Genomic DNA, 12741 nt, shown 5'->3' with positions numbered 1-12741 from the left:
ATATGTAATATTATATTATGATCCACATGTGACTTGAGATCATACTACTACAAGTAAAATATTTTTCCAGATGTTAAAGCATGCCATGTACTATAAGTTTAATGTTTTTATATAAATCATGATTATGATGCTTCAATTATATACCCCAGAAACAACAACTGACTTGAAAAGTTGGAATTTATTTGAAGAAGTCTTACAGAGGGTTTTAAGGTCACTACCTTTTTTATGTCATATATTGGCAAAAGAGGTATCTACAGAACCTTTGCACTTCAGAGATCTAGTCCAAGATTACTTTTTAGAAATGTATTAATTTGGGGAGGGAGAGGAGGTCTTTCAGTTTAATTAAATCAGACTCATACATCTGTATAGTTTCAGCCTACAGGACACCCCCCCCCCCCCCCCCCCCCCCCCCCCCCCCCCGTATTTTATCAGAGATACAGTGAATAAGATGTAATTAATCATATTCAGGAGGCACTCCTTTTATACTGCCCTCTGCATCCCCCTTCCCTTCACTTTTTTTTACAAGCATATTCAGTTCCCTCTTCCATATGCTCTGCTACCCCCTACGAGAGACTAATTCTTCATTCTCCCATCATCATAAAGGTCTCACTGATGTATGCAAATTACGACCTTCCTAGCTGCTTTGTAAGATTCCTATCCCTGCGTTCATCCTTTAGCCTCCATAGTAACATTATTAGTATGATCAGAACCAAGGAAAGGACAAATCACTTACTGTCTACATTTAGTGGAGTGCAACCCTTGGGTTCTTACTGACTTTTTTTTTGATAGTATTACACAGATAAAAGCAGCTATGGAATGTGATACCAGCAATGTAAACTTGGTAGGGCATAACCCAACATGTTCAGAACTTGTTGAGTCCCAATATCCAATTTATTTTCAAATTATTAATAAATTGATATTCTCCACTGTGCTAGTGAACTGTAAATACAATAAAATGTTTTTGATAAAAATCTCTTGGCAAGAAATCCCAGTTTCCTAACATAAACAATGTCTTAAAGATGGCATTTGTTCCAAATCGTACACAAATTTACCAAACCCATGAAAAATATACAGCATCTTTCTCATAATAAAACCACCCTCTTTAGAGTTTAAAGTCAGTTTCAAAGTAGTAATGTAATATTTTGTCAATAATTAAAAATTTTTGAGTGCGTTCACAAGAATCCTTTTCAACAGCAACAGTTATTCCCAGTAACTTTCTCCTGAACTTTTAGCCCCATAAGGTTAGCATTCAGGAAGCTCAGCTGCTGTCTAACAAACTTAATTAATCAAAAAGTCATTTCCGAGCTGTAACTATGAGTAAAAGTGCTTCAAGTGTGCTAGCAAGCCTACAAGTTAATCAAAATGCTAATGCAGTACAAATTAAAGTTGTGATTAACATTTCACAGTAGCTGCTTAAGTGAATTGATCACACAAATGGGTTAAGCATTACTCATTTCCTCCAGCCCCAACTGGGAAAAGGTTTGTCATGGGTGGGGGAGGGATTATATATAAGCAGCACCAAATCATCATTAAACTGTGACCAAGATGCTTCCATACACCAGTTCACCAATTATCCATAGCAAGCAAAACCCCAACACCACTGCCACAAAGGTAACCCTCCCTTCTCCCACATATATACCTATAAAACACAAGCAGGCAGCAAGTAATTCCACCCCAACATGTCCAGGTACTTCCACTACACAGCTATCCGTTGCTGTTTAGTACCTACAAATGAGCATTACTGTCCAGTATATGCACTACAAGTTTTCTGATCATTCTATTATTTCCACCCTCCTAATGTGGAATAATAGCCATCCAACCATGAAAGCAGCCAGTAGTTAGGTAAAATTGCAAACATGGTGCTATCACCGGAATATTACTGCATACACAAAGAATGCGTGTAGTAGCTAAAGAGATATGGCCTTTGCTCTTCACTTGTTTCTGAATAATCCTCTGCATTTTCAAGTTAATTTGATTCTCTTCCCTTCCTTCAGTAAAGCTGCCCACTTATTTATAGTTGCCAATGCACCCATTAAAGCAATTATCTCTTTCCCTCGGCACTTCTGGACAAATCTTACATACACAACTGTAAAATAGGCCATTCCTGTAACTCCCACCACCTTGCAGCACATAATCGGCACACCTGCACTAACAACAGACAACATATGAGCTCAAAGCACACTTAGGATCTTTAAGAACAACTCCATTTCCTCGTGGGCAGGAAAACAAACGATCCAAGGGATATGGCTCCCCAAGTCAATAGTTTTAGTGGCTGTTATGAACTGAGGAGGCTCGGGGAGGATGGGAAGTCCAGAGCTGAGGGACATTCTCGTTCTTTTAGTCTGGGAACTGCAGCTTGGGCACCTCCGCTGGTTGCAGCTGTGCTGATACGGCAGGAAAGTACCTTTTGCCTGAGGAGCAGTGCATACAGCTCCCACCATCAGCCAGAATAGTCTGCGGTTCAGTAGAGTAAGCATTTCATACGTAAGCTAGCTCTTAAAAGACAGCTGAATTGGGCAGCATATTTGTGCAATACTTGACGACCCTGAACATGTACTACAAACTTGATTCTTATAAGCAGAACTGTAGCAAAAGCTGCAATTTAAATGACCAGAAACAACTTATTTACTTCAACTGTTTTAGTATGGGTAAAGCGGTGTTACACATGTCATCGTCCAGCTAAGGAAATGCGGTGCTTAATCCAAAGAGTTTTTCATCTCCTGTCAAAATTAGATTCTCCAGAGGAGTAACATGATGGGGAAAGACAGGCCATCAATGACAGCGTTACAAGGTCCTCGTTTCAGGGATGTGCCTGTTTCCCATGCAAACTAGTCTTTATTCTGCAGTTTGGAATCTGACTTCATGTCCATCTTCTCTCAGTGCACAGGTACCCTACTGAGATGTGTTTAACACATCCATAGGTAAACACTTCTCAAAGGTTAAGGCTGAGTTCCATGGCAGTTCTGCTCCCGGCAATGTTAAAATATTTTATCAACGATTATACTACAAGTGGAGGCTTGTGGCCAATCCCAATGCAAAGCCAGCAGTCCCTTTCCTAGAAGAGACTGCCCTGCTGAATCTGAGACTGGTGGTATTACCACCTCAATTATTCATTTCAATTAATGCAAATATAGGCGATAGTCTTAAAACAGCAGAGTAAGAACTGATCGCTGAATACACAGTCACAAAATATAAGGCTTGACAAAAGAAGTAAAAAAGAGATTAGATTTAGTCTGTTTCACGTATTCTTAAATCAGAGATAGGAAAAAAGGTGGGGTATTGTCTTTACAATAATAATTATATTCTACAAAAATATTAGACAAATAATTTCATTAGAATTTTTATTCTTTGATGTTCTTCTGCAAGAAGTGGAGAAGTGTTTGATTTTGAGCAGCTACTGGAGTGCTCAGCACCATGTTACTGACACCTCTATCTTTTCTCAGTAAAAATAATGCAGACAAAGAGAATATGCTGTCTACTGTAATTGTATTAAATAAAAATTAAATGACTTGGCCAAGGTCACATAGGAAGTCACAGCAGATTTTTTGAGCCATGGGAACCTTCTGTGCTTTATCTATAAGAGCCTGTCACTGATAACAAACTTGTTAGTTTTTGACTTGAGCTTTTCAATGTCGGGCTGGGACATTCCTTCAGTCTATCTAGTCAGTGCCTCAGTGGCCACTCGTTACAGAAATGGGTGTGGGAGCAGAGAGGCATTTGACTTCCAGAAGGTTACATATTGCTATTCCCTGTATTTCTGCAGCAAAACGGAAAGAATTCTGTACTTCATCCTGGGTATACAGATATTAAATTTTATCTTGCTACAGTGAACTCCATCTATACCTAAGAAATGTTAACTACAGGAAAATTGTAACAGAATATATTTCTTCCATTTTCTATGGAATTGTTAACAATTACATTCCACTACTGAGCCAGCACCATGACTCCTCAAATTCCAGTAAATGCTTATGACTTCTATCTTTCATCACGAGTATAGATGAACAGAATTCTAACATAAAACAAAAAGTTCTAAGACATCTCAGGAAGATTAATTAAAGAGTGGTTGCATAATTTTTTTTGTTAGAAGAGAGTGGAACCTCACCTGAAATCCATCAAGTACATTTATCTATCTGATGCTGTTAACTTAAGTTTTCTGACTGACCATTAACACAACTGTGCCTAAAGCCACTAGCGATGAAAAAGGCCCAGAGGGCTTTGGAGGAATGGGAAGGAGGACACAATGGGTGGGATGTGAAAGGAACCATGGGAGAGAAGGCTGATTCAGGTGAAAGACAGCACAGAAGTGTGTAGAAGTTTAATAGTCTGTGATGGAAAGAGGCTTGCTTATGTATCGTGGCTAGAGAAGGCAAATCTGCACTGCAGGGGACCTGGGATGGAGGCCTGCTGTATGTACCGAGATACAACCACTTGTAAAAGCTCTTTGAAAGATCTTGCCGCCTTGTAACAGAAAAGCAGTGCTGATATGGAAAGTCTGTCATTCATATACCCGCCAGCAATAATAACAGTTTATGTTCAGGTCACAATTTGAAGGTTAGCTATACAACCTTAACAGCTAAAGTACTTTGTACATAAATAAACAAACATTCAACATAACTAAAAAACCAATTCCCGTCTCATTGCTGAATTTTATGTTTGATGGTGCGCAAGCACGTGTTCACACACACAGAGAACATCACCCACTGAATATGGTTATCAATGGATCCTTCTATGGTTCAGTTCCTTTTCTCATAACTAACATCTTTTTTTCCACCTCTGTTGACCTAGAGTTCATCAGCAGGTCACTGCTAAGGAAAAAGGTAACAACCAGTATTGAAAGTGTAACCCTGTCTATTGCTTATATTCTGGGAACTTTAACCTCCATTTGGAAAGCGTGACTAATAAGATGGAACAAATATTCTCCCAAGAGATGTAAACCATGCGCCAACTTCAAAATAAAAAAATGCTTGCATGTTTTTTCTTTTTTTTTTTTAGAGGAACTTTTTTTTTTTTTTAAGATGACTGTGTATGTAACATTATGTAGTAGTTAACCAAAGATCTGAGTGCCAAGGCACAGTATGGAATAGTACTCTTCTGAACTCTACTTCAGTTTAAAGGAACTGTTGAATATTTTAGTTTTTTTTCTTCTGAGTGATTATTGTTTCTGAAATACCTGTTATGCAGTAACAGGATTAAAAAAACCATTTCTTAACAAAGCAGGATAAATATTGAGCAAAATAATTATTAAAAAGAATCTTTAATTTACATTTTTTTCCAAATATGTAATTACCTCCCAAACACTAATGCCACAAATGTCTAAATGAACCTGTATGTGATTTCTTTGAAACAAAGGTGAATTTTCTCACCTGAGCAAGTGACGTTGTTCTCTGTTCATAAGTGAGTACTATGAATAATAACTGTTCATATATTGAAGCTTTTAGCACCATGATTTTATTGATCTGAAATATCTGGAGTAGACTTGCATTCAAGCACTGCTGGTTGCCAAGTTTAAGACTGCATAGCAATAACATCTGTGGTGTTATTTGCTTCTTACTTTCCTTTTCTTAATTTTAGTTTTGCTTTGTTCGATATTAGTATCGCGAGCTTGCAGTTTTTGTTAGTGTAAGGTTGAGACTTACCCAAATCACTGGACACTGAATTGCCCATGGTATTTTGTCTGTCTAGAGCATTGATTAATAATTTCTCATAGCATAGTTTTACAAACTGGTAGGCTTGACACAATGATGTTTGCAGTTCCCATATTGCCAACAGTCTTCAAACAAGATCAAAGCCTCATTCTGATAGTTGACATATAGATCACTGAGGATATTAAAATCTGAGCAAACAAAAACTGCAGGAAGAAAGAATTGCTGTCCCTATTTTACAGATATTGAATTGAGGAAGATAAAAAGAATAGTTTGTTGAAGGCTACCTGATCTTCAAGAACCTCTGAATGAGTCCTTGTCCAGTTCTACTAAAGGGAGTATTATTCCTTTCTGGCAGAATCAGAGGGGCGGCTGTTCTCTGCGTCAACTAGAGCTCACCCTTCCTGCTGTAACTGTGCTTTTCAGATATGGCAGCACTCCTTTCCAAACTCAAATTGCTGCTTTAAAATTCTTTTGAGGCATGCAGCTGTGCATGTGATTGCTTGTTACCAGTACTCTCCATGGTCAGTTTAGTTTCTGTGGGTTGCGACTGCACTACAACTGTAAAAGTCACAAGCCTCCAGACTGAGTTTAAAAGCGTGCTCTTTGACTCTGTGGTAATTGGGAAATAGAAGACATATCTTTTCACAAGCCAGAGAAAAGCCCTGCATCTTGTCCCAAATCACATTTCAAAACATGTTTTATTTATGCTTGGCAGTGACTACAGCACTTTTGGGTGCTATGAAAATAAAAGTACCCATGGGAGAGAGGTTCTTGGGGGTCAGCATAAGAATCTGCAAGGAGCACACCCATGCAGGAAAGACTTACGTACAACATTCCAGGATACAGAGATAGAAAGCTGTTGCATATTAAAGAAGAGGTGAGCCCTATGGCAACAGATGCCTCCAACCAGAGTACCACAGTCTTTTAGCATAAGTTTGTTCAGATCCAGTTCTGTAAAGTGGGCATCTTTATGGGCATCTAGTTCCTCCCTAAACAAAGCGGTATCACACTGCGTGGTACCAGTTCTCCACAAGACTGCAAGAAATCTTCAGATTTTTCTATATTCAAAATATTACAACACACTAACAATAAATAGTAAACCAACAAGAGTTAGATATTGAAATGCATTACTATACCTGACATATTCTAATTGCTTGGTCCAATACTGTCTTTGTATCAGTTGCATAATCTGGACAAGGCAGCATGGCGTGACTGAAGTGGGCTTGCAGCAGGAGGTGGGTTTTTGTGTGTGAACTGTCAAATGAATGGGGATTGACTTCAACTGGAAGATGTTTTGCCAGTTCACTGTTCATCTGGTCTTCATTGTGTCTCACAGGCAGATCTGTGTACTCATCAGCATTCTTAAAAAAAAAAAAATTAACCATTGTCATTAACTTCAGAATAATTATTATTGCTTACTGAGACATTAAAATTACATGCATTTAATTTACTACAGTTAGATTTCATTGTTAAAATATAAGCATTTTAATGTTTAGAAAGCATACTTATTTATCAAAATCACGTGTGGGAAAACAATAGCTGGTAAAATATTCACAAATATTCACACAATTATACATATATATATATTTTTTTTTCACATAGCTGATTTAACATTAGAGGAGAAGAAAATAAAATCAGTGAAATAAATACATTCATTGGATCACTCAGTATTTGAGATGACCTTCTACAGATATCCTACCCTGGCTGGCTCACAAAAGCATTGTAAGGTTAGCTATAAAGAAGTCAATAATTCATATTTTCAGTTTTCAAGGTTTCTACTTTTCTCTTTGTATTCAAAACAGAGTGGGTTTGAAATAGCTCTGGTAAGGTTCTTTTAAAACATATTTTCAATATTTTGAGCAGTCAGTGTCTAAGCAACAGATGACGAGCTATTAAAGAGCAAAATAATGTTAAGTAGGTGCTGGAAACTATCCTTTGTGTTCCAGAGTGGGACTACTACCATTAATGCCAAAATGAAAGCTGTCTAAGAACTTTCTCATGTTGCAAAAAGGAGCTGCACACCAACAGGTAATCTAAATGTAATTATGAGTAGCAACATCCTTGGGGCTGAGAGGAAAGAGTATGACTGTTCTAGGAGCCAGAGCAGAGATGTTCATTCTCCTGCTAAGGAAATTCACTGTCTCTGAATGAAAGAAAATTCAACAGAAGCATCCTAAGAACTGTAATTCAGGCTGAAGAGTCAGTTCTGTGACTTAACTGGTGATTTTTTTTTTCCTCCACAAAATCCTCTTGTGCATGCATGCGTACATATTCTTGTTTGGAATGAGAATGATCTTTCTGAAGTATAAAACTCGCAAGTAAAGTAAGAGTTTTATAATATCTGATATCTTTTCCATCTGTAATTTAAGAGAGTGTATTTCTTTTGTCATAAAATAAAAAGTCATTTGGGTAGCCCGAAGGGCAATGTCTTCCGAACTATGGGCTTAGCAGAGACCATTAAATTAAAGTGTTCAGGGTTTTATACTCCTCTTAAAGTATAGATTCGATACTGTGCATTTTAGTCTTCAGTCCCCAGTCAGACTTCCTGCCAATTCATACTAATGAAATATTTGCAACAGTAACCAATGCAGAGTAAGGTAAAAGAAAATGGCAATTTTAGAACACCTAATAGAACTACCTAATTGACTTGCAAAGTACCGTACCCACTCATTAATATCCTAACACATAGAACCTTTTTTTGACAATTCCTAAAAACAGTTATACAGCTGTTTTTCACCCCCTTGAAAACTGACAGCACAAAATTTTCTGTTTTCTTTAATGGCACAATGAAACTACACCTAAACTGTGATATAAATGTAAAAGAAAAGGTAAGTATTAGAAAATTTAAGATTTGGAAAGAAAATCAGAATATCATTAATTTATTTCATATCTTGACTGCAGATTAGAAGTGAAGACTGACTAACGACAACTGCTGCTTAATCCTGGATGTGTCTCCTAGATCTCTTGTGAAAACTGTGGTCATTTATTCTCTGAACCTAAGGTCACAATCTTTTTAAGCTCTATAGAAGGCTGCATGTTTGCTTCACTCTTTTTATTTAACTGGCTTCTCCAAAGATATTTTAAAGAATATTTACCAAGGAGATTTTTTACTTAGTTTTGCTTTGCAGTTTAAAGTAGCAGAAAGAAGAAGGATCAGCGAAGTCACTCCAGACCAATTGGTACTCCTGAAAATGCGTTTTCCCTAATTCTTCCCCAGCACATGTTTTATTTACCTCCAAAACACTCCTCTTATTTTAAACAACTTGCCTAACTAATTTCCTGTTTGTGATCATTGACTGTAAGTAAGTGAGGTTCATTTTCTTATCTGCATCATGTAGGTAATTAAAGGAAATTGAGAATGGGTAGTGAAGCTTTTATACAACTGAGAATGAAGCTGAATGGAGGGCACCAAGGTCAGTAGAGTCCATTATATTTTTATGTGAGAGGCCAGTATGTCTGCCCTGTCCTTGTTTGTTTAGTGTAGGCTGGACAGACTACTAACTGCAAATCTGTTTCTCTGATTTGCCCAGCTGTCCTTGAATAAAGACATCTTCCATTGCAAAATGTTAAATGACAGTGATTGACAACTCTGTGATGAACTCTGCTTGTAACCCCCTGCTACTGTTTTCAGGTTGCACAAGAAAAGACAGAATAAAGAAACATCCTTTGTAATCACCTCAAATAGGCCCTGCTGTTCACTCAATATTTTTTCATTTTAGTTTTCCTTTTCATTGTGAATCTCAATCTGTTCTGCAAAGGCTATAGCTTCAACTATTCCATACAATATATAACATATATTATTTTAGTACATTATATCTGAATACCGTTCTTACTTCCATGGGTGAGGAAACAGATCAAATTACGTATCAATCATTAATCTTCATTCTACAGTCAAGAAACTTAATACAAACTTTATAGTTAAACCACAAAGCACTGCTGTGCATTTTTCACTTTCCCTTGTTCTTCTGTTAAATCAGGACTATTGCAGCCCATGTACAAATATGTTTACAAGCACCTACACAGCTAAACATAACTTGGAGTATACCAGGAATTTTAGCTATGGGTTCTGCAATCATGCATTTGGTAGTCGTGTCACATCTCTCTTTTCTATAGGTCTGTGATGGACTTTCCAGATAATGTCTTCTTTTGGGCATTAGAGACTGCTGCATTATTTTGAGGGTGTAAGAGTCCTCTCAAACCTACATTTCAATCTGTATGTGATGCAGGGTCATATAGAAGACAGTAACTCGCTTTGCCAGTGAGAAATGTCACACGTAGACCTGCATAAACTCGATAGTTACATTTTACAAGGCCAAAGGGCTATTCTGATAATTGAATTCTGTTTCCTGCATAACACCAGCCACAGAATCATCTTAGAGTCCTGTCTGCAACACCGTGTTCCAGATATGCAGCTTATCATCACCCTTTATTTGAACTGTTCTAAAAGTAAATAACTCATCCCATTTTAAAATATATATTTTGCAGTTTTCTGGTACTATGAGGCGTTTGAGGAGTCAGACTGAACTAAAATTTAAATAAGGTATCCAGCATGGTGAGTACTATGCTCTGCAGTGTCCCTAGGGTTAAAAAAAAAAAATCAGATTTTCTTTCTAGCCACAAAATGTGTAAGTTTGGCTGAAATTACTGATTTATACTGCGAGCTGAACTATAAACTTATACCACATGTAAACCTTCTGAAACATTTTAAATCTCAAGTGACTACATCTTGCCATCTGTATACAAGAGAGAAGAGGATACTTGTGGAGCATAGACAGAAATGGGATCAAGGTGAGCAACTAAACTAAACTTGAATATTTTAAGTTAGGTTCAGTCATGGGAACAGTAAAACTTACAAAGTTAATGAGTTCTAGACTTTAAAAAGCAGTTGATTAATTTGTAACAATGAGTGTCTAAAACAAACCAAAAATAGTTTCTCACATTCCAGAGTTGAACCAGTAGTCTTTTCTTTAGCAATGCTGTTATTTAAACTACCTTAGAATTCACTGACTGCCTGTACATTCCTTTTTTTTATACAGGTACAGTGAACTCAAACACACCATATTTTCAACTTTAACAAACCTGCAATGTGTTTTGCTCTCTTTCAAGTTTCTGATGTAGAAAGAAACAAGGGAAAAACATTCTTAGAAAATTTGATACCAAAATTAACAGTTGTTAAGCTAAAGTATTAAAAAACCTTGCAGTAAACTAGTATTAAAAGTAACTACCAGAATAATAAAAAAGGAGAAAAGATGAGGGTCATTTTTAGTTAATATAGTAATTGCATCCTCTTTACCTGAACCTTGGTTTGAATTACATAAACTTCTGGTAGTCTGAGTACATGCTGAAGGACTGCAAAAATCATACATTTGTGCATAGAATGAAAAATAAAAAATAGGCTGCAATAAAAAAATGTGGGTTTTTTTTACAGCTGTTCTGCAGTTAACACTAATAATACCTTATGAAGTAAATTTTACCTCTCTGCTATCAGAAGTTCAAAGGTATGCCAATATGCAATTTATTTTTCCAAGTGAAAACAGCATATTTTGATCTTTAAGTAACTAGATAGGCAAATATAAGCTCAACAATAGTATTATTATATAATTGGCTTTTGTCTTTTGTTCCATTGTACAAAGTGCTACAGAGTATTTTAGTGTAACATCTAGACCTGTCACTTCCACAGAATGCTACAGTGTACAGGAAGTAGCTGGACTCCAATCTTTAAAGCAGTCTGTTAATTGTCCTCATTTGGGTGGTACCTATGTTACCCTTAGTATAGGATAGAGAAAAGCAGCATGGTCAAACCAGAGAAATAACAAGCACTGGTAGTTTGTGAGTAGCTAGGTAACTGTATAATCATGTCTTATAATAGATTCACAAATTCTAAATTTTTCTTTGAGGATACTTGAACTTCTGTACTTAAAAACATTTGAAATTATTTCCGTTTTTTATATCTCTCTCTCTCTCTCTCCATTCATGTGCTGACAAAAGTCTCATTTGACCCTATTAACTGTATTATAAGGAAAATAAAAAAATTGCTTAACTAAAGTTCCCAAGTTAATCTTCCTTGGCCCATGCTCTTCCCAAGAGTACAAGACCATATTATGTGACACAATAATGACACAAATATATATTATTAAAATTATTTAAATTAACCAATATATTTATACTATATTTTATCATCACATTTTCAAGTATGTGTTTGATTTATAAGGAAAGACATTAAATGTACACAAATGTATCCTGGCAGGCAGCTGGAACACAATCAATCTTACATTTATATTCAGAAAACAAATACATGTGAGAAATCTTGTGCTTTAAAAAAAAAGGGGGGGGGGGAGGGGGAGAAAAAAAGCCCAAACTGACCACATACTTAGAAGTTGTTTTTCAGCTCATACCAAAATGTAAAGCAGATCAAAAAATGGAATTGGAGAAGTACTTGCTAGAATTACTACTCTGATTATATCTGTGTTAGAGATTCCATTATAAACTCCTATTTTAGAGTTTATTGGTAGCCTATAAACGTATATGCTTTGGTCTCAGTTTTATGGGACATAATTCAAACTTCCAAAGTTTAAAATGTTTGGGTGTTCTTTTACTCTTGGATATAAAAGGTCTAGGACAATATCCCAGTTAAAGACAGTTATAAACAGATATTACTAGTTATAAGATTTAAGAACAAACATGATGCATGTTTTCAAGGCTTGCTATAGACAAAAAGAAAAAAAAAGTCATTTCTACCAGCTTATTGAAGCCGCTACGTAACACGGGGATATTTAGATCAGAAGCCCTCTTTTAGACAGCAGACACTTGCATAAGGAGCTTCCTAACTCTGTTTTACACATGTAAAACCATACTTTTAAGACAAACTTGGCAGAAGTGACGTTCCAGATTTTTAGGGCAGCCTGGCAGGCTCTGCTAAGGCAGCAGAGCAGGCTGAAGTTTTGTAGAGATCTTGAAGAGTGGCTAACATGATGCAAAAGAAGAAACCAAAAATTGTCAGGCAAGATTGGAATATATTTACTACGTGATACTGTAATTCATCACAGAGACCATTTCTAAATAAGCTCCTTGCCTTCATATACCATGTAACATCTCT

General features: G+C 36.5%; 1 protein-coding gene across 3 annotated transcripts in view; it reads right to left on the bottom strand.

Moving 5' to 3' along the window:
* ASCC3 (activating signal cointegrator 1 complex subunit 3) overlaps nt 1-12741 on the bottom strand; it is a 287526-nt gene that overhangs the window by 15493 nt on the left and 259292 nt on the right. For 2 of the 3 annotated variants that reach the window (XR_008234298.1, XM_052781435.1), the window contains one exon: nt 6782-7006. Coding sequence is in view for 2 of the 3 variants with exons in the window: in XM_052781435.1 (XP_052637395.1) it covers nt 6782-7006 (225 nt within the window). In the remaining variant the exon portion in view is untranslated. Of the gene's footprint in view, nt 1-6781; nt 7007-11331; nt 11412-12741 lie in introns of those variants that run through there. The other variant, XM_052781436.1, reaches the window with a different exon arrangement.

The sequence above is a fragment of the Harpia harpyja genome, chromosome 3 (assembly GCF_026419915.1).
Source record: "Harpia harpyja isolate bHarHar1 chromosome 3, bHarHar1 primary haplotype, whole genome shotgun sequence".
Classification (NCBI taxonomy): Eukaryota; Metazoa; Chordata; class Aves; order Accipitriformes; family Accipitridae; genus Harpia; species Harpia harpyja.
This window is presented reverse-complemented; position numbering and strand designations above follow the sequence as displayed.